Below are 22,991 nucleotides of genomic sequence, written 5' to 3'. Positions count from 1 at the left end.
CTGATATGGACGTGTTGCATTTACCTGGTTTTAACACATTCTTTTTAAATAGAAAGCACCGTCGAGGTGGGGGCATAGCGCAACTTGTATCCACTAAACTCTCATGTTCAATTATTAGTGACTTTTCTAACATTACCGATGATTATGAAAAACTAGCCGTGCAATGCGGAAAACATCTTTTTGCAGTTGTCTACCGCCCTCCTGATGGAAATATTGGGAGGTTTCTTGGTTTCCTAGAAAAACTGTTCGACTTTTCCTCTTCTAATAAGCTAGACTTGGTAATAGGTGGTGATTGTAATATCAATATTCTACAGTCCACATCTCATTCCCGTGAGTTACAACTGTTACTTGCCTCGTTTGACTGCATGTACGTCATATCAGAACCCACACGCATTAGTTGCGTTTCTGAAACCCTTTTGGACTTGTTTATAACCAATTGCACAGACAGCAACATTGCGTCCGGCGTCATTGCCGCATATGTGAGTGATCACTTGCCCATTATTATGTTTTGCAAACAAAATGAGTTACAAAGAAACAGAACAGATAATCCCGATACATTTATTATTCAAGATATTAACACAAGAACGCTGGATATGTTTCGTCATAAAATAGAAAACATAGATTGGACACCAGTATTTCAATGCACAGATGCTGATGAGGCGTATGTAATATTTATGGAAATTTTTAAAATAGCGTATGACAACTCGTTTAGACCTAGAACGATAAGTAAGCCTAAGAAAATCAGGAAGCCATGGCTTACACTTGAATGTATGGACGTAATACAAAAAAAGAATGCAATGTACTCAAAGTTCATGCACACACGGGATCCTACTGACCTAGCCTCATTTAAAAAATTTAGAAATTATGTAACAAAACGTTTGCGCAGTACGAAAAATTTGTATTACGAAAACTTGTTCTTGCGATGTACCGGCCGAGGGGAAGCTTTATGGCGCGAACTTAACAAGCTCTTGAATCGTAGTAGTCAGTTCAGTGAACTACAGCTTACATCCAATAATAGGCTTATGAAGGGCCGAGAGCTAGCTGACCAATTTAATACATACTTTACTAATTTAGTGTCAGGCGTCCACAACAATGCAGCTATGAGCTTTTTAAATGAATCTAACATTCACTCCGCATTTTTTTCTCCGACTACACCCGAGGAAATTTATTCCATATTCTTAAACCTAAAGAACAGTAAAGCTCGAGATATTGGTGGTCTTCAAATACGGCCAATAAAGTATGTACTTGACTTTCTTGTGCACGTGCTTAACCACATATATAAAATTTCTCTTTCTACAGGCATTTTTCCTGAAAAAATGCAGCACGCGAAAGTAACAGTTTTATACAAGAGCGGGGACAAAAACTACTTTTCAAATTATCGACCCGTTTCTGTTCTCCCAGTTTTTTCCAAGGGTTTGGAAAAAGTAATTGGTAAAAGAATCGCCTCGTTCTGCGAAAAACACTCTCTTATATCACTGCAACAGTTCGGCTTCCGCCAGCGCATGTCCACAGAACTCGCTTTGCTAACAGAGAAAGAAGTAATATTACAGGGTTTTGAAGAGAAAAAATTAACGCTAGGCATCTTTGTGGACTTCTCCAAGGCTTTCGATAGAATAAGTCATCGAACCTTGTTTGCTAAATTAGAATACTATCGGTTTCGTGGCCTACCTCTTTCTCTTTTACAATCATACTTAAAGCATAGGAAACAAGCAGTAGCAATAACAAATCACCTTTCCTCTTTAGAAGATATTGTTGCAGGGGTACCCCAGGGGAGCATATTAGGGCCGATCTTATTTAACCTATACATAAATGATATCGTAAAAGTTAGTAACAATGCGCAGTTCATTATTTTTGCCGATGACTCAACCATATTCATCCAAGCATACGATGTTCAGGAGCTCTCTTGCTTAGCAAACTCAACACTTCAAAAAATGCACACCTGGAGTACGGCAAATTCACTTGAAATTAATACCAAAAAAACAAAATCAGTTTTATTCACACCTTCTCAAAAACCAGTTAACCATTCACTTGATCTGTACCTAGGGAGTGAAAAAATAGCTGTTGTGAGTGAGGTTAAAACACTAGGAGTTATCTTCACCGAACACTTAAGCTGGGATGCTCATGTACATCGTGTATGTGCAAGTCTGTCACGAGCGTCTAGGCTTCGTCATGTACTGACGGACAAGATTAAATTATTGCTTTATAACGCTCTCTTTGCAACTCACATTAACTACTGTACTCTTATATGGGGAACTACTTCATGGAGGAACATTCAGAAAATGTGTACTCTACAGAAAAGGGCACTGCGTCATATAGCGAATGTAGTACACGATGCGCATACAAAGGATCCGTTTCTAAAATATGGCATACTTCCATTTCAGCTATTGTATGACTTTACTCTACTATTAAAATACAAAAACAGTCTTAAGCAAAGCGAAACCACCTTTCTTACTTTATGCACTTTAACAAAACCATCCGACATACCCTATACGCTCAGAAATAGAAGCACTTGGCTGACTCCTTTTTCAAGAACATGTCATGGAAGAAACAGGTTAAAATCGCGCATAGCTACCCTTTTAGGTGACCTGGAAAAAGACAATATCGACATAGATAACTTAACCCGCAAAAAAATGGAAAACTTTTCTTCTAAATCGCTGGTGCTCTTAAAAGATATAGACCGTTCGTTGACTGTATGATTAGACTACTACATCGAATTGAAATATTTATGTTGTACTTTTGTTCAATTTTCTTGTAGAGAGGTTTCTAATTATTTTACGTCATGTGTTTAGCGTTTTCTGTAGACTGCTGTTCTGTGCGCTACTGTTCATTATATATTTTTCAATGATATACTATAACAGAGCAGTCACTACAGATTTTTGAGTATTCTGTATGATGTACTTTGTGTTTTTTTTCCCATGCTTTTACATGACCATTTGAAATCTGTAAATATTTTTTTTTTCACTCAAATGTATTTTCTGTCTCTTGTTTCTGCCAAGTGATGGGGCAGGCACCAAGTCAAGCTGCAACTTAGCAGCTTTTTGTGCTTGTCCTAGCATTCTTCTGTTTGTACAAAAGAAATACTGAAATAAATTGACTTGACTTGATATCCGATGCCCCGTATTGATGACGCCCTTGATTCTTTGCAAGGCGCACAATACTTTTCCAGCCTTGATCTTCACTACGGATATTGGCAAATTCCAATGCACGAAACGGACTAAGAAAAGATTGCCTTTTCTTCTCCGGACGGTCTTTACGAGTTTAACATAGTAAAAATGCTCCTGCCACATTTTAGAGAGTGATCGACACTGTTCTTCATGGCCTCAAGTGGAAAACTTGTCAATGTTACCTCAATGACATTGTGTTTTCCTCGACTTTCACTGACCATCTGCAACGCTTAGATGAAGTGCTCACATGCCTTTCTAATGCCGGACTTCAACTAAACATGAGGGAGTGCCGTTTCGCTAGCACAACGAATAAAGTCCTGGGTCATCTCGTTAGCAAAGATGGCATCCAGCCCGATCCAGATGAAATTTTCGCAGTGCTCAACTTTCCACACCCACTTTGTGCAAAAGAACTGCGCAGCTTCCTTGGACTCGCCTTATACTTCCGTCATTTTATCAGGAACTTCGCCAGCATTGCCTTGCCCCTCCACAAGCTCCTTGCTAGTTCCAGTTCCTTCGATTGGAACGATCAGTGTGAAGCCGCGTTCCAAGAACTCAAGCGTGCATTTACATCCCCACCTGTTGTTTGTCATTTTGATGATAAGACACCCACATTACTGCATACTGACGCTAGTGGTCAAGGAATTGGTGCCGTTCAGCTGTAGCATGACCACGAATTTTGCGAAAAGGTTGTTGCATATGCAAACCGTGTTCTGACTTCCACAGAAAAGAAGTTCTCAATAACCGAACAAGAGTGTTTGGCTGTTGTATGGTCCATTCAGAAATTTCGTCCATACCTGCACGGTCGTCATTTTACGGTCATAAAATGATGACCGGTCGAGGTCATAGAGCAGACCTCACCGGTGGACTATTGCATTACACCTGTTGATGCCCCAACTGTGACCGATGCTGCCGCGGAACAGAGATTGTGCACGTTTTCCGTCTGAAGCCCTTTCATCTCTGTTCCACTGTCTAATGTGCGGCCAGGCTGGCTGCTTCTGTCCACGGGGAAAATTGGTTTAGAACAACAGAAAGCTGAGCTAGTTGGTGAGGATTTATTATGCAAAAAAGAAGTGAGGCGTGCCGACAAGACACAAGAGTAGGAAAATTAGTGTAAGCATTCATGCGGACTTCATCTTCATATGCACAAAGCCATCATCAATCATCGGCTCGTGCTCGTTTTTGCATCGGTGCCATTTTTCCTTCTTGGAATAAAGCGTAGTCTCGACCGTGGTCTTTCAATATTTTACCTCGGGTATTTCCTGGCCTTGTATTGCCACTGTCTCTTCACTGTTTTTATTGAATACCATAACACCTGATTTTCTAACACTAAATTTCAAACCCACATTTTCACCTTCCTGTCCACAGATATTAGCCAGACGTTGCAAATCACTCCTTGTTAGCTAGCAACACAGTGTCGTCCGGATAAAATAAATCTGGAAGCTGCTGCTCTACTGCTGTACCCGCCTGTTTGTATGAGAGATTAAACCCAATATTACTTTTTTCAAGCGCCCTCTCCATCCTCACCATGTCATCATAAACATCAGTGGGGATAAAGGGCACCCCGGCCTCAGTCCCTTATTGATATCAACTTTCTCCTCGCTCCTCATCCCCTCCCATCCAACGCAAACAGTATTTTGTAGGTAAATCTATCTCAAAAGCTCTACACAAACGTCACCGAAGCCTTCCCCTTCCAGAATATCCCACAAAATATTGCAGTCTACGTTGTCATATGCTCCTGTAATGTCTAAAAAGGCCACATATAACGGTCGGCTTTCTACTCTTGATATTTCAATACACTGAGTAAGAACAAATAAGTTATCATCCAAATGCCTACCTATTCTGAAGCCATTCTGAAGTTCTCCCAAAATGCCATTGTTCTCTGCCCATGTTTGCAGCTTTAAGTGTCGGTCGCGAGTGCCACGTGTGGCTGGCGGAACCCCACTGGCCGCTACCCCACGTGGCTTCCAACGTCTTCGTTAAGCGTGCATGCCAATCTCAAAGGCCATTAACTTCAATCATAGCTCAGCGTATGTTTGCTGGTATGACAGGCGAAACCTATTCTGCTGCCAGACAACAACCTTTAAAATGCACACTCAAAGTATTGTGCCGACTGCACCATACAATAAAGAACCAGCTTTAGAGAAGGGAAACTGTACTTTCCATAGTCGTACAAAAGTAAGCAGTGGAAGCGCACGGAACTTACGTAGATGGACGCCAGATGGCATTGCTCAACCAGGAAGTAAGCAAGGAAGTGAGAAGGTGTGGTGGTTTTGAACGAGACGGGATCCATTTCAATTACAGGCTTGGACGAGAAGTGGGCAGGTGGCTTGCTGGTCACGCTGTTGCTTTTTTCTAGGGGGCCCACGGGTGCTCGGGAGGCCAGAGTAAGTAGTAATGAAGGAGGTCACCTAGGGGAACATCTGAATAGCATCGCCGTCAATAACAGAAAAAGGAGAAAAACGAGAAAGACAGCTCGCCATGCAATTTGCTACATCAACATGCAGGGCGGCAGAAGAAAAGAAAAGTGGGTAGAAATTAAGGAGCAGTTAAATAGAGAACAAATAGGGGTTTATGCGCTTACAGAAATGCACCTTAGAGACTCTGAAGAGCCGCCAGTGATTGAAAATTATGCTTGGGAAGGGTGCAACAGAACTAAGTCTGAAAGAAAGGGAGGGGGAGTCGGAATGCTCATCCATCAGGGAGCCAAATGGAAAAGCGTAAATTCAACATGTCAAGAGCATCTTTGGTTATCAGGCACAATGAGCGGGAAAAAAACTTGGCTGGGCATTACGTACTTGCGGACCGGAAATAATTGCACAGAGAAGAATAAAGAGTTAGTGGAATGCGTAAGCGCTGATATTAAGGGTTTCGGGAATGGTGCTGAAATTATCCTATTAGGTTAGGTTAGGTTAGGTTAGGTGAATCCCACATACAGGATTCAGATGGCTATACCGACAACAACGGGAAGTCAATGCTAGACCTTTGTGAGCAACATAACTTCATTATTGTGAATACAGGGCCTAAGTGTGAAGGGCAGACCACGTGGGAAGTGGGAAACCGGAAATCAACCATTGATTACTGTCTGATGACAGAAGGAATTCATTTTAAGTTGAGAGAAATGGTCATTGATGAGGAAGGGTATAGCAGCATAGGGAGTGACCTTAAACGCATCATTTTGAAAATGGGATATGTAGTTGGGAAAGAGAGCAAGGAGTGCAAAATGGCCAGTCCAAATTTGAATGCTGAACAAATAACAAATATAGTCACTAGAGTCGAGGAAGAACTTGGCAAATGGGCAAGTAAAAAGTGGGAACATAGTGAGCTTCTAAGTTTAGTAATGACAGATATATGAAAAACGAAACAACATGTTCGGTGGAAAGGAAAAAAGAAACCGAAAAGCTGGTGGAACAGGGAGATACGAGAAGTGATCGTTGAATGGCAGAAAGCATCCCAAGAGCACAGGCAGGCAAAGAAGGTGCAGTTGCCACAGGATGAAGTGGTGGCCAGTAAATGGGAAATATACCGAGAGAAAAACTCTATGGTTCAAATACTGGTGCAAGCAAAATTAAAAGGTGAAAGTGAACGTTGGTTGTCAGAAATACGCGAGAAAAAGAAGGCCGCACCTAGAATATTTTGGAATCACATAAAATTATTAGGCAGGAACTCAACAACAATACAACAACATATCCTAAATCAAGATGAAAACAGACTGGAAGGAGAAGCGGCAATAAATTACATCCGAAAAATAACAGCCGAATCTTTCCAAGGCAATGATGAGGTTGTATTTGAAGAAAAAAAAAGAGCATGAAAGAGAACCAAATAGAAAAGGAGCTGGTGCTGACAAATTTCAACTGGAAGAAAGCCGAAGAGAAAATGAATAAGCGCACCGCCACAGGGCTAGACAAGGTTCCCGTTAGGCTGATTAATGAACTAGGACCAAAAAGTTAGGAAGCTCTGGTGAAAGAAGTAGAAAAAACTTTAAAAGATAGGAGAATACGGGACAGTTGGTGACAAAGTAGAATGAATTTAATTTATAAAGGTAAGGATGAGAAGGGTAGAATTCACTAGTATAGACCCTTGTTCATTACATTAGTAATATACATGTTAGCAATGCAGGCAATCAAATTAAAGCTGCAAGCATGGGCAGAGAATAATGGCGTTTGGATGATGACTTATTTGTTCTTAGTCAATGCATCGAAATATCAAGAGTAGAAAGCAGACCGTTATAGGTGGTCTTTTTAGATATACAGGAGCAGATGACAACATAAACCGCAACATTTTGTGGGATATATTGCAAGTTGAACGCTTGGGCAACGATTGTAACAGCTTTTGAGAGAGATTTACCTAGACTATACTGTTTGCATTGAAAGGAAAGGGATGGGGAGCTAGGAAAAAGTTGATATCAACAAGGAACTGAAGCAGGGGTGCCCTTTATCTCCAGTGCTATTTATGATGTATGTGGCAAGGATGGAAAGCGCGCTAGAGGGAAGTAATATCGGGTTTAATCTCATAAATAATAAATACAAACATGTGTGTACAGTGGTAGAGCAGCTTTCAGGTTTGTTTTATGTGGACGACATTGTGGTGCTAGCAAACTAAGCAAGGTGATACACAATGTGTGGCTAGTAACTGTGGACAGGGAGGCGAGAATATAGGTCTGAAATTTAGCTTTGAGAAATCAGGTGTCATGGTATTCAATGAAAACAGTAAACAGACAGTGTCAGTACAGGGCCAGGAAATACATCAGGTAAAAGAATATAAATGCCTTGGTATATGGATGAACGAAGGCAATAGATATATGGAAACGCAGGAAAAAAACAATAGCAAAGAGGAAGAGAAATGCGGCCATAATGAAACACAGAACACTATGGGGATACAATAGGTATAAGGTGCTCCGGGGTATGTGGAAAGGTGTAATGATTCCAGGACTTCTGGCAGTGAAACACGTTGTGGGGCTAGTTGGTGCATAGCTTTCAATAGGTGATGCACCAATAGTGACGGCACACAAGAACAAGCGCCTTGTCCTGTCTCTATTTCTTGCGTGTCGTCACTATTGGTGCATCACCTATTGAAATCCAGGACTTATATTTGGAAATGGGGTTGTTTACTTGAAAGGGTACAATCAGGACTGAATGGCAACCAAAGGTGTGTGGGACGCCTCGCATTGGGTGCTCACAGGAAGACTGCAAATGAAGCTGTGCAGGGTGACATGGGCTGGACAAGTTTTGAAGTGAGGGAAGCTCACAGTAAAATTGATTATGAAGAATGACTGAGGAATATGGAAGAAAGTAAATGGGCTGTAAGAGTGTCGAGGTATCTGTACAGGAAAAACATTGATTCACAGTGGAGGAAAAGAACTAGGAAGCTTACTAGCAAGTGTACAGCCTGTAAGGTGAGCAACACAGCAACAAAGAATGTCAGGCGGAAAGTCGGAGAGGCTGAAATAATCTCATGGGTGGCAGCAATGGAAGAGAAACCTGCCACGAGTAACTACTTAAGAGGGAAAGATGAAATCGGGAAACAAACAATTTATGATAACTCAAAGGGAAGCTCGTTACTTTTCAAAGCAAGATCAGGATGCCTAAGTGCACGCACCTATAAAGCGGAATATAAGAATGAAGGAGAATGCATGTGCTTTTTAAAGCTAGGTAAATGATGGAGCATGTTTTATTAGAACGGGAAGACATCTGCCCAGCAGTCGATTTAGGCACCACTGGCCTCCTTGAAGCCCTTAGGTTCAGCGAGAGCAGGGGAAAAGTATACATGTCCGCAATAGAGATTAGTGTGAGGCGATTGGAAGATCGGTGGAAGAAAAGTAGGGAAATGACAAAAAAGAGACATACAAAAGCAAAATTGACATTAGGGGGGTCTGAAAATGTCGTTATGGGAATTCATTGTGCGTTTTTTTCTTCCTTTTCATCTTTAACCTAGGTAGGACATTAGGCAGTACAATAGGAAGACCTTGGTGGTGGAACCCGCCACCCCATTCCAAAGGGGACTCTCATAACACCCATCCAGCAGAATTTCTTTTTTTTGTTTAGAGCAAAATCCAATATCGCCGCTTTTCACCTGTCGCGTACGCTGGTACGCGCCGTGCTGGCTCATGCCTCAATGCCTTGGCTGCCGCATAGCTAGTGCATTCTAATTTAGTGCGTTCTAAGACGACACACCAAGCGCAAAACCTGTGCTTGGTGTGTCATCTTCTCTCACGTCCTTGTCGTTTTTTGTTGCGCAATATCATTTGAGTAATGGATTACCAACTTGCCCGGAACGCTGCTCTCATTAAGTTCATTTCTAGTTCAACGGGCCCTTTTCTAAATGTTCTTCGTGATCCCTGTGCCACTGTTTCCCTCATTGCCACTATCGTTTGCAAAGCACGGACACTCTCCTATTGTTTACTTGCGCTTGGTGTGTTGTCTTCTCTCACTCCGTGTCGTTTTTTGTTGCGCAATATCATTTGCGTTATAATTGCCAGGAGACCAAAGAACCTTCACTGACAGCCATACAAACAAGCCACAAGTGGGCTAACAGAATGTGCGACTTTATTGGCAGAAAACAAGCAGTGTATATTCTCGTGCAAAAGCAGAAATAAAATTTGCATGTCGAGATATGCTGAAATCATTGACCCGAGCCCGTAAATGGCTTACCATCGTCGTCGCACATGCCTATGTGGTAACGAGCGACAACCAGCAGCCCAAGCAGATTGGACAGTGTCCCACCTGTTTGCAGTGACAGTCGCCATTAAAAGATGATTAACTTGCATTGCGAAGCAATCGGGTGACGCAGGCACCTGCTGCCGCAGCCGACACAGTGACATGGACTATCTCGCATTTTAGCGTTAACTCCAACCTGCAGGTTCCTTTCCTTTTGGGGGCCGCTAATGTGTGGCTCGCATTTGGCGCAGCACTTTGTCTCAATATGGACAAATCGGTTTCGTGGGCATTACTTTCGGCAGACATCCATATGGCTATCAACTTCATACACATTGGACCATGTAAGCACGTATGCTGGTCTCCGTTCATGCCTAATCACAGCCGAGAAAGGCCACAGGCACAATTTGCCCATGGCTGCAGCAGGAAAGGACGAACAGGGATCACGAATCACGGTGCATGTAAATTGGAAGTTCTGTCGCTGTGCAGATTGCAGAGCAAATGCTTACTTAGAGAGACTGCTTCTCAATACAACTGACCAGGCCGCCACATCCGAGAAGCATAACACGGCAACTGTAACCAAGTGAGATAACGGTGAAATGAAATGGCAATCAATCACCGCATAAGGTTCAGTCAATACATTATACGTTGGCTACGAACCATATGGCAACAGTGAGCATTCACCGTACACAAGTCTCTTACGCTACATTCAGCCACTTACGTAGTACAAGCATTCATCGCATGTAGTGGTCTGGTAACCAGAGACAACCAGCAGTGCTAACAGATTGGACAGAGCATTTCACCTGTTTGAATCAACAATTGCTATTGAAGATAATTTAAGTTTCTTCTTCACTGCTATTAAAAGCAGTGAAGAAGTAATTAGGAGTAGGCAAGAATCAGATGTATGCATTAAGAGACAAAGCCGGCAATATCATACTGATATGGATGAGATAGTTCAGGTGGCTGAGGAGTTCTATAGAGATTTATACAGTACCAGTAACACCCACGACGATAATGGAAGAGAGAATAGTCTAGAGGAATTTGAAATCCCACAAGTAACGCTGGAAGAAGTAAAGAAAGCCTTTGGAGCTATGCAAAGGGGGAAGGCAGCTGGGGAGGATCAGGTAACAGCAGATTTGTTGAAGGACGGTGGGCAGATTGTGCTAGAAAAACTGGCCACCCTGTATACACAATGCCTCATGACCTCGAGCGTACCGGAATCTTGGAAGAACGCTAACATAATCCTAATCCATAAGAAAGGGGACGCCAAAGACTTGGAAAATTATAGACCGATCAGCTTACTGTCCGTTGCTTACAAAGTATTTACTAAGGTAATCGCAATCGGTAAACAGTACAAGCGGCAAATGGCATTGAGAAGTTTAGCAAAATGCCTTTCAACCGCGTGCTGCACTGCAGACGAACTTCGTCGCTTACTCGTCTAAATATGATCAAGTGGAAAAAACGACGGGACAAAGGAAAGGATGAGAACAAGAAATTTTCTGCCGAACGGTGGTGATCCATTGTTACCGTATTCCCTGCATGTTTCTGCCGTTATATCAGCCCCCCACCATGCAGCAATTCTTCTTCAGCATTCCATGAAGCTTTCGCCACCCCACACATGCGATGGGTATTGGTTATTTTTCTCTGAAAACGTGAATAAGACAGAAAATCACTATCAACGACGGAGCAAACTACGGCGTGCGGCTGGCTCCATTCCCGAGTGTTTTTGGCAAGGCCGCCACCATTGGCGCGTCCATAGATGCGAATAGCGAGCATCTAGTTACAGCTTACACAGACCATGGAATTGTGCCCCATTTGTGAAATGCTGTACCCATATCCCCAGTGACAGGAATTGCGTCGTATAGATATCTGCTAGGACATCAATATCCTAGGGAAGTGTCGAATACGTCCTGCGAACGCCCCTCACATGAACATTTGGTAGCACTTTCCGTGTCCTGCGGACATTCGTTGCATGTACACGAGGGACATTATGTGCACATGCTGCGTACATTTTACGGACATATGCCAAGGCCTTTTGCATAGTGTTCACCATAATGCTAATTACGGTTGCAACACATTCTGTCTGTAGATGCAACGGGCAGAGCGCCCGCGCTTCAAGAACAGATGCATTGTGTGCACACGTTATGTGTGCGCGCACTTGTGCGGGAGTGTAGCATACTCCTCATTCTTCTAGGCCTTGCGCCAAGAACAATTGCCTTATTGAACTACTTGAAGTTTTAAAAGTCAATTGCAACAGAAATTTCGTAGTATGACGTAAACACAAGCTGCATGCGTGATAGCTTCAGATTGTAATTTGAACATGCGAGAAAACATAATTCTGTTAGGAGGAAACTCATGAGGCATAGCTTCAATCGGAGGACAAATATTTGACCACGTGCATCTCAAAAGAAAAGGTCCATGTGGGATCACCTTGGGACATTTGCGATAGGATATCCGAGACCGACGTCCAGCAAATGTCCTATTTGTATTCGAAATGGTGCATGGGCATTGGGACATGATTCGGATGTCCTATGGACGAAGCCTGGGTTGTCAAACTACTCGCCAAAGAATGGGAAGACACAAGGAAAGCGGTAGATAGAAATTCAAGGCGATGAGCAAAACGAGAACAAGGTAAAAGCGGGAGGCAATGTTTCGACAAGTGAACCTTGCTCGTTTTGCTCATCGCCAAAGCATGGTCACCATAAACACAAAAATGAGCTGCTTTTCCGTGTCAGCGAAGCTACCGCTTGGCTTCTGGCATCATTGTTGTGCTGGTACTCTCCTTCTGCTTATTCGTGTTTACTGTGCGGGCGCGACATGATTTTTACAGTTGCATTTCAGTGACTTTTCAGAGTAAATGGCCTCTGTTTATGTTTGCCACTTTAATCCGTGCATGCAAGTTTTCTGTGCTGCTTTTGAATTCGTGAGCATTTCTGTTCGCATCAGGAGCAAGACGTCCGGCTGTTCGACGTTATTCATTAGCGCAGTCTCTGTTTTCATCTAAGGTATCGCCTATAATGTGCTGTTGAAAGGTGTGCCAAGGAGGGAACGAACGTGCAACCCAACAGCTTGATTTTCACTTTCGATGTTGCATGTATGCGAGGGACATTATGTGGACATTTCATTCATTCATTTTATTTTGGCATTATGGTACATTATAGCATGTACAAAATGCTGGGGGCACAGACTAAAAGCCAAAAGCTTGATGGGGTCTGTACCTGATAATTGCACTTTGACAGGGGCAACAGGAAATGTTTGTATGCAGCAAGCTTACAATACCAAAACTATACATCTGAAAAATAAAACGAAAAGTTTTGAAATTAACAATAAAAAGGAAATACTTTACTTTTATGCACGACATCAAAATGTATCAAAACTTGGAGGAAACTTCCAGTACAATATCAAAGCTTAACAGCAGCAGCATTACAGAAAACAATGCTGGTTGTTTAAAAGAGCAGGCAATGCATATGTGATCATTTGTTGGCCATAGTTTGTACGGGTCCATGGCATAAACCAAAAGCTGATTCCGCGCGTGTCATAAACGTGCACTCTTTCAGTCAAATTAGCAAGTTCTTTCAAGCACAGATTGTTTCTTTTAATGCCTTGTTTGTAGTGTGTCGTTAGTAAAGAATCGTACAAGTCAACAACAGGATTACGTTTAGGTTTTTACGGATGGGCCCCGTGTGTGCGTTATACGGAGCATTGACAATCAATTAGACAGCCCTTGTAATCTAGAAAGCCTCAGAATGTTGGAAATTGTGGTGGTTCCCCACACAAGGAAGCTATAGCACAGTTTTGAAAGGAAAAGTGAATTATACAGCAACAGTTTTACTTTCTCAGGCAGAAGAAAACGTGTGCTCGATAATATACCAACCGTGCAAGAAAGGCAGGAACAAACAGAATCAGACTGCAAATCCCAGGACGTTTTCATTAAAGAGTACACCAAGACATTTCACAGCAGGAACCACTGCAATTTTTGATGTACCAAGAAAAAGCGCTAAATGAAAGTTGACTTTCTTGTTTTTAGTAAAACCGCTTTTGTTTTTAACGTATCTATATTTAGCGAGTTATTCAAGCTCCAGGTATACAGTTTTGAGAGTATGTTATTTGCTCTGGTTTGAATTTCCAATAAATCTGATCCTAAAAAAGACAAGCTAGTATCGTCAGCATAAACTATAAATTGGGTATTTTCATCTATTCTTACTACATCACTAATATATACATTAAAAAGTAGAGGCCCTAGGATGCTTCCCTGCGGTACTCCGCTGTTTAGGGATTGAACGCTTGGTGTATAGTTATTCAGTTGTACCTGCTGCTGGCGATCACTCAAGTAGCTTTGCATAAGTGTATAAAAAGCTCCACAGAATCTGTAATGCTCTAGCTTTTCTTAAAGTATGGTATGATTAATCCGATCAAAGGCTTTCGAATAGTCGATAAATATTCCAACTATGTCAAGTTGACGCTCGAAACCTTTTAATATGATCTCTTTTTGAAGGAGTAACGCAGATTCCGTGGAACGTTTTCTAACAAAACCAAATTGAAACAGCATTATGCTGTTATGGCGACTCAAAAATAGAACTATTCATTCTTATGTGCATCAACTTTTCAATAGCTTTGGAAGAAATGGGCAGTATGGAAATAGGCCTGCAGTTTGATACATTATTTTTGTCACTGCCTATGAAAATAGCAGTAACTTTAGCAACTTGTAGCTGTCTCGGGAAATTGCCAGAAGAAAAGATTAGATTGATCAGATGCGTTAGGGCTGGTGCAATGACGTCAAGCACGTACTTGATCGGTCGAATTCGTAAATCACCAGGGTCGGCGTAGTAGCTATTTTTGAGGGATAAGAACACTTTCACAACTTCTGGCTGGGAGACGGGAAACAAATACGCAGATTCACGTGTTATCGAAAGTGTAAATTCCGTGCAGGAAGTATTATGCACACTGCTTACGACAGAGGCAAAAAAAAAAAAAAAAAATATTGTTAGAAAGGTCAGCTAGCTTACGGCCAGTGAAAGTGTTATGTTGCTGCGTGGGTCATATCGCGAGGCACCATCGCAACAAGGCGTATCGGCAATAACCTTTTATTGCCGTCACTAAACAAACACAGAACAGGGGAACTTGATAACCACTGGAATATATACATTCTTGAGGCCGGAAGAGGGCGCTCTTCAACACCACGGTTGACTGACGAAGGTACGTCATCCGCTGAACTCAGTGGGCAGAATCGGTACACAACACTCCTTCCCCCTTAGTTCGGACTCAACAGTCAGCCAATAGCCAATGCCAGCACAAAGTCCCGCAGATGTTGGGGTGTCTTCCGGGAACACTGCGAACGGCGTGGGCCTGGCAATTTTACAGTTTGCTCTGTTGGTGCTGGCTGAGGTGCTGCTATGTCGTCCGAAGGGAGCACGACTGTTGGCTGCTCCTCGGGTGGTAGCATGACTGTTCACCATACCTTGCTGGTGAAGCAGCGCACTGACATGGACACAGTGAAGACACACAAGAAAAGACGACACTCGCTGCTCCAACTATGATTCTTGTGTGTCTTCACTGTGTCCGTGTCAGTGTGCTGCTTCACCAGCAAGATATGATGATTACTCACCAACTAGCCCAACTTTCCACTTTACTGAGCATGACTGTTGGTTGCTCCTCGTGTTCACTGTGATCTGGTGTCTTGCTGCTGCTCACTCCGCCAGGTGAAGGGCTTGATGCAGGTCGGACCTCAGGCTGTCCTCCTTCAGGTACAGTTTCGGCTAACCTCATGGGAATGCTGCTCTGCCGACGAAGCTGGTCCATGTGCCAGCAACTCGCACAGCCGTCCGGAAGAGCAACCTCATAAGAGATCAGGCCAGTTGCTCTGGAAATCACAGCAGATACCCATGGTGGGCCCTGGCTGTAATTTGGATTATCCGAGATAATGCCTCTTTGGTGGTCCGTACCATCCTTTCGGCCTTCCTGTTCATGGATGGATGGAACGGTGCAGATGTCACTTGGCAGATGAGGTCTGCATCCAGGAACCTTCGAAATTCTGTGGATGTGAATTGTGGGCCATTGTCTGAGACAAGGGTATCTGGCAGGCCATGAGTTGCGAACAATCTTCGTAAGGTAGTGATTACAGCACTTGATGTCATTGACAACATTGGTATGACCTCCAGCTATTTGGAATAAGAATCCACCACAATCAAGAAGGTCTGTCCTTGGAATGGACCAGCGAAATCAATGTGCAGGCATGACTATGGAGTCCGGGTCGTCTCCCATGGCTGCACAGGTGCCCGAGGCATCTCGGGCCGTGTTTCCTGACAAGGAAAGCATCGCCAGACCCATTCCTCAATGGCCGCATCCATGCCGGGCCACCGTGCATAACTGCTGGCAAGCGCTGTCATTCTGATGATGCCGGGGTGTCCGACATGCAGAGCTTCGAGGATCCGGAACCGCAACTTCTGTGGAATCACCACATGGTCACCCCACAGTAAGCATCCCTTGTGGGCGGACAGCTCATGTTGCCTGGACACGAATGGTGTGAACTCGGAACTCGGAGTTCACTTTGGCCACCCCTTCCACACCCAGTTGAGGACATGGGAGAGGATAGCATCCTCGGTGGAGTACTTAGCCACATCGTCTGCATGGACTGGAGATTCTGGAAGTACGTCCAGAAGCATGATGACCTCTTCTGGCAAAGGGTCATCCTGGCACTGGTCTGCTTGAGGCAGTCTGCTGAGACCATCTGCGTGGCCTAACTGTTTTCCTGGTCGGTGGTGGAGAGTATGCTGGTATCCATTCAGAAAAATGGACCAACGCAACATTCGTGGTGAAAGCATCTGTGGCGTTTGCTGGTCTGATGTGAAGAGTCCCAGGAGTGGCTTGTGGTCTGTATGGATCTGAAATGGGCGACCAAATAGTCATAGAACTTCTTTACTCTGGCAACCACAGCAAGTGCCTCCTTATCAATCTCGGCGTAATTACACTTCGTAGAGGACAAGGTTCTTGAATAAAAAGCGATTGGTGCTTCCATGTCATCCGGCATTCTGTGACTCAACACCGCTCGTACTCCATGCGGGGACGCGTCGCAGGCAAAGATTACCGGCTTCTTCTCGTCGAAATGTGTCAGCACCTGGTTGGGTGCCAGTAGCTTCTTGACATTGTCGAACGCAGTTTGTTGTAGGTTTCCCCACAGCCAGGGGACCTTGTCCAAAAAACGGTGCAGGGGTTCAGCGACAGTGGCCTTGTGTAGAAGGAATGCATGATAGAAATTGAGAAGACCCAGGAAGGCCTGCAGCTCGGCTCTGTTGAACAGCCGCGGTGCATTAAGGATGGCTTGTGTCTTGGCCAGTGTGGGGTGGATTCCCTCAGCATCGACTCGGAAACCCAAAAATTCGACTTGAGTCACCCGTAGCTGGCATTTCTCCTTCTTAACCTTAATCCCTGCATCTTGGAACCGCTGAAGGACCTCTCGAAGGCGGCTAAGTAATTCCTGGTGTGATGCACCTGAAATGAGGACATCATCAATATATGGAATGACGTCTGGTAGTCCGCGCAGTAGGTTCTCCATTAAACTCTGGAAGATGCCAGGTGCGACACTGATACCGAATTGTAATCGTCGAACGTGGAAAGCACCCCCGATGCGTCACAATGGTCTGCGTCTCTGCAGATTCATCAGTCACTGGGAGCTGTTGGTAGGCCTGTGCTAAGTCTAGCTTCGCAAAGACAGTTTCACTAGAGAGTGATGCCAGCAGGTGGTTGACAGCTGGTACCAGATACGAGTGGTGCTGCAAGGCCTTGTTGATGGTGCACTTGTCTGCACAGATGTGGACGTCCCCATTTGCCTTCAGTGGCTTAACAATAGGGGTTTCCCAATGAGCATGGTCAACTGGCTCTAGGTTTCCTTGTTGTATCAGTTTGACCAGTTCGGCGTCGATTTTTGGTCGTAGTGCGAAAGGATCCCTTCTTGCTTTCAGGCGGATAGGCACAACCTCAGGGTTAAGTGCAAACTGCACGGGCGGTCCCTTGTAGCAGCCCAGCATCCTGTCGAACACAGAGGCAAAGTCCCGGAATATGTTATCAAGTTTTGTCACGCAGAACGGCGAGGTCGAACGGTGGGCAGAGTTCTGACTATAGTGTGTTACTCTAGTACACTATAGTTCTGACTGGTGTGGTTTAAACCTGTTGCCAGCTTTGTGGGTCAACGTTGCCAGACTGCCTGCCAAATTTGACTGGGGAAAACACCGTCAAATGTAGTGAATGCAACGACGCCGTTTTCGAAGCGCACAGAGTTACCAGATCACACGCGCGCAGGCTCCCAGCTCCCCACGGAGTGCAGCTCCCGATAGTACCGGAAAGCTGCTGCATAACCCGCGCGCTTTCAAATCGCTTGCTTGTTGTGGGCCCTGTTCTCCGATGGGCTTTCTTTCGCTGCACATGCTGTGGCTGGTCCGCGCGGGACGAGGCTTTCGCTGGATCTGAAACTGAGACGCGTCGCATAACACTTGGGGCGCGATATATCGCTGCGCGCTCTCGCTGCAGCGCTAAAGGGGTTCCGTCCAAAGGGGTTCCTAACATGTGGTGGTGGTGGAGAACATTTATTCAAGGCTGTTAACAGCAGATGAGTAATTCTAGGAGGGGTCCCTAGTCCGGGACCCCTTCCGCGGCAGCTCGGGCTCTAGCCGCGAGAGCTCTTTGGCTCTCTAAGGTAGAGCAGCCGAACAGCTCAGGGCAGCCTCCCAGCTCTCTCGGGTGGGTGAAGGGAAAGTGGGGTTAGAGGGGCATGCCCACACCATGTGGTACACATCCGAAAACGCGTACCCACAATGCGGGCACTCGCCGTTAAAAGCCCGATTGAAATATTGCAGCACTGCCGGGCAGAGTACCGTGCTAGTGTATAAGCGAAGGAGCCAACGCTCGTTTTTGGTTAGCCCTTTCGCAGGGGGATGAAAGCAGCTATACTGGGTTTGATACAAAATGTCTTTGTAAGTGATAGCAGGGTTAGGTTCTGGCACCTCAGGCGGCGGGTGTCGAGGCGATACCGGGTGGTTGAGCGCGCGGGCTGAGGCGTCTGCAGCCTCGTTTCCCTGCAGTCTCGCATGTGCTGAGGTCCAAATGATGACACGCATGTCAGGGCGATCCCGGTACTCGCGTTATGTAAAATTTCGGCGGCGCGTCGAGATATGCGTCCTTGTTCTAGATTTCGGCAGGCTCCCCGGGATTCGGTTATGATAACCCGGGAATAGGGGTCTGCAGCGGCGAATGTTATGGTGACCTCCTCCGCGTGTGTGCTGTTTGGGGCACGGAAAGTGAGTCCCTGAACGTACGTGATTTGATGGATTACTGCAGCCGTATATCATCCCCCGTGGTATTGTGCCAGCAGCATCCGTGTAGAGGACTCCGTAGCGAGAGCCATAGCGGTCGTTAAGAGGCGTCGCGCGCACGGCCCCCCTGAGTCTCCTTTGTCGTGTTTTGCGGCAGAGGTTGGACGTGTAGCGCGTGGCGCCAGTCCTCTGGAACCTTGGTTCTTTCCTCTGTTTGTGCTTTGTATCCAATGTGCAGATGGTCTAGGAGGCGTTTGCGTGCTGACGATTTATTCAACCGCAAGTATTGATTGTTTAAGTGCGCCTCGCGTAACTCCCTAAAGGTGTTGGTCCTCCGGAGATCGATGAGCCGTTGATTGTACGTCGTTATGGGGAGGTCAAGGGCGCGCTTATAGATTTTGCAAAGGATGACCTCTAGAGCGTTCTCGTCGCATTTCCGCAAGTGCAGATAGGGTGCCAAATAGAGTATCTGGCTGGTTACGAATGGATTCGCCAGCCTGAATGCGTCTTTAAATCGTAACGCCGCCTCCTCCCCCCGTTTGTTAGATACCTGGCGACCATACGGCTCACCTGGTCTCCAGTCTTGCGTAGCTTCTGCAGGGTTGTATCGATCTCGCGGTCGGGGTGGATAAAGAGTCCCAACACTCTAACCTCATCGTGTTCAGGGATGGGGCCGCTGGCGAGGGTCAAGTCTATGTTGGCAGTACACTTCGGGTTGGGCCGACGGTGTGTGAATTCTGATTGGGTCGGGGAGCATTCCAGGCCACAGCGGCGAGCGTATCCGTACATGATAGTTGCCACTTATTGCAGTGTGGCCTCGATCTGTCCCAACGACCCATGTGTTGCCCAGACCGTGATGTCATCGGCATACAGGGCATGCCTGATGCCTGGGACATCATTAAGCAGTGGGCGGAGATGAGCCATGGGGAGATTAAAGAAGAGGGGAGAGGACTGCTCCCTGTGGGGCTCCTCTTGTACTACCCAGGGCCGTGCTCCTGGACGTATACAGGTTTGCCCAAAGCCCCTCCATCCACGCTCCACCGTCGGTGGAAACGTGGATGGAGGGGCTTTAGGTTTGCCGATCAGTGGGAAATCGTTGCATGTACCTGAACGTGTTGTGGCCATAATTGATCTGTGACAAATATGCGAGGATGATGTCGTGAGTCGCGTTGTTTAACGCCCCCTTGAGGTCTAAGGCGAGGGCCACCTTGTAGTCACTGGGGTGGTCGACCGGATCCAAGACGCCCTTGTTTAGTTGGAGCAGGACACTTGCCCGGCGGGCTTCATCTGCGCGGAGGGAAATGTGACGCTCTTACATGCATAGTGGGTTCACGCCTCAACAAACAGTATGCGGGGACACCGAAGAGTGGTGAACGAAGAAGACGACGAGTGGCTGGCTAGCTGAATCTCGACAGGCGCTCAGCTGATCAAGGCCATCGCATCTAATGCTACCCGGCTTCAAAGTGACGCCTTTTGTGGGCGTAACAATATATTTTAGACAATCTCAAATATATTCACGCACAAGTCAACTTCGCTGCGGCGACACTGCAGAGGGAAGCGCGAGTGAAGGAAGCCCGGCTGCGTACGCGCTTCATGCATGACGTGTTTCGACAGTTACAGTGAGCGGTGTGTCGATACATTGCATCAGTACTAGCATTAACATTTATCGTGAGACATGTTTTACCGGATTTTATCTTGCAACCTGTAAGGGTTTCCTTTCTTTTACAGCTTCGTGCCACACTTCTCATATGGTTTATGCACTAAAACCCTTTCATGGCCATAATTCTTGTGCATAAACCACAAACACAATTGCCTGTTCATTGCATAAGTGTCGTTCGCAGTGATGCAAAAAATCTACAATTTGCGAAATGGAACGGTGATAGCATCCGTCTAGGACAAAATGACGCAGAAATGTTTCGCCCTATCCAGGACGTGATAGAGGTACAGTTACTGGTCATGTGTGGCCTGACGTAATGATTACTGGGTCGTTTGCCTTGGAATATAGGTAGCAATAAAATCTGTAAAAAAATGTCGCAGCTTTTACACACTGTTCCGGATAAAAGCATAAACCGTTCGTTCTTTTTTAGGAATCATACTATGACAAACGTAATCGTGACAGTGCTATTGGTGGCGCCTAAGAAGAGGCCGCATTGCAGGTTGTACACTACCGTGGCTTTTGTTGCAGGCTGCGCAGTATGGGAAGTGCGTCGCCACAGCTGACGACCTGAAGGTGCATGATTGCACGAGGCAGTTCCAGCAGCTGAAGATTTGCATCCAGAAGCATGTGAGCATTTCAACTTGGTATTGTGTTCCTCTGATTTGCGTTCCAATCGTGGCACCAGAAGGCTGAGAACCTTATTAGTACTTCTTGTTCGGATACAGTTGGTGAAATGAATTAGGCAGGTCTCATCTTCGTCTGCGTTGATGGTGATGATTTGGGATTTTAATGGCGCAGCAGCTGTGCAGGCTATGATGCGCCAAGCACATGTTTTTAGAAGTAGCTTATTTGTTCAAATGTGGTAAAATAATGTAAATGGCCGAGTAAAGTATAAGAGCATGAAATGTGCTACAGTCCCTGTAGAGTTCCTATAGCTTTTAAATAGTACAAAGTATCTTGATATGAGACAAGTGGTTCATCGCTCAATATAGAGCATGGGATGGAAAGGGATTCTTTTTAGTAAAAAATGTAAATATACCGTTGTCTCCATTTTTCTAAGCCGGGACATGTTATTAAATGTGTAGCACGCCTAAACATTCACCGCAGCGTTGGAATGGTGGTTGTGGTTTGTAATTTATTAGGTAACTAGTCTGTGTTAATTTGTGACCTTTTATATCGAGAACCTGTTTAGCATTCAAAAGGGCCGTTGATATTTTCCTTCTTGTTCGATATGGTCGGCACAGAAACGTTTGTTTTTCCACGTGTTGCCTTGCCGTACTTGACAATTGAGCAGTTTATCGCAATTGTACGATTTTTTTTATTTTAATGTAAACAATGACATTGTTCAGGTAGCCATCTTTGTACAGCTCAGAGAACATTGCATGATTTGTTGTATACACTCTAAAGGAGCATCTTTAAATAAACAGAAATTACACTTGTAATGCGAAAACGTGTATTTTGTGTAGTCATAACCAGATGACGTTTCGGTACATTTCTTGTGACATTGTGCGAATCATGTGCAGCATAAACAGGAGGCTATGATCTGAGCACAATATGCTGTTTACTTCGTTGGTACTAAGTTGTGCGGGTATAAGCAGCATGTCGTTGAAATGACATGGTGTTAGATCGCTTTCCTGAGAAATGCCTTATTAGTTCTTTAGTCGTACTGCTCTAGACATTATACACGCCGTGGCAGAAGAACTTGACAGGCATGCAGAACATGCAGAATAACTTGACAGACATGAATAGGAAGTCGATGCTTAACATATATAGAAAGGCAAGCACGCAAAGTACTAAATGGAATTTCATCTGAGAGTAAATGTGAGTGCCCGAAAAAAGTTGGTTTCTCGTTCTTTTCGACGAATTGATCATAACACGAGAGTGAAACGTATTCTATGAAATAGTTGCAATTTGGATCCACATTAACAAATATTTCCAGGAGTGCAGATTTTTGAGTTAGTTGGTTCGGTCGTTCGCACGTCCTATCGTCTTGTCCGTGTCAATCCAGCGCTACGACTTCAAATGATGCACAAATATTTGTCCGTAAATGTGCTCAGTATTTTATTAATCAGGGTTTCGCTCGACGTAATGGCAGCAATCGCAAGCGCGTGAGGCTGCTGTGCTCCTGAACAGCACTCCGACGTCACAGCTTTATCAGGTGCGACGGTGAGTGTGGTGATAATGTGTCATAACTGCGAGTCGGCCTAGTTGGAAC

At 45.0% G+C, this 22,991-nt stretch overlaps 1 protein-coding gene across 2 annotated transcripts in view; it reads left to right on the top strand.

Annotated features, from left to right (window-relative positions):
• LOC140218438 (NADH dehydrogenase [ubiquinone] 1 alpha subcomplex assembly factor 8-like) overlaps positions 1-22,991 on the top strand; it is a 164,276-nt gene that overhangs the window by 3,074 nt on the left and 138,211 nt on the right. For both annotated transcript variants that reach the window (XR_011894688.1, XM_072288141.1), the window contains exon 2: positions 21,305-21,403. Coding sequence is in view for 1 of the 2 variants with exons in the window: in XM_072288141.1 (XP_072144242.1) it covers positions 21,305-21,403 (99 nt within the window). In the remaining variant the exon portion in view is untranslated. The remainder of the gene's footprint in view (positions 1-21,304; positions 21,404-22,991) is intronic.

The sequence above is a fragment of the Dermacentor andersoni genome, chromosome 5, assembly GCF_023375885.2.
Source record: "Dermacentor andersoni chromosome 5, qqDerAnde1_hic_scaffold, whole genome shotgun sequence".
Taxonomy (NCBI): domain Eukaryota; kingdom Metazoa; phylum Arthropoda; class Arachnida; order Ixodida; family Ixodidae; genus Dermacentor; species Dermacentor andersoni.
The sequence above is the reverse complement of the archived record's forward strand: the minus strand, read 5'-3'. Positions and strand labels throughout refer to the sequence as shown.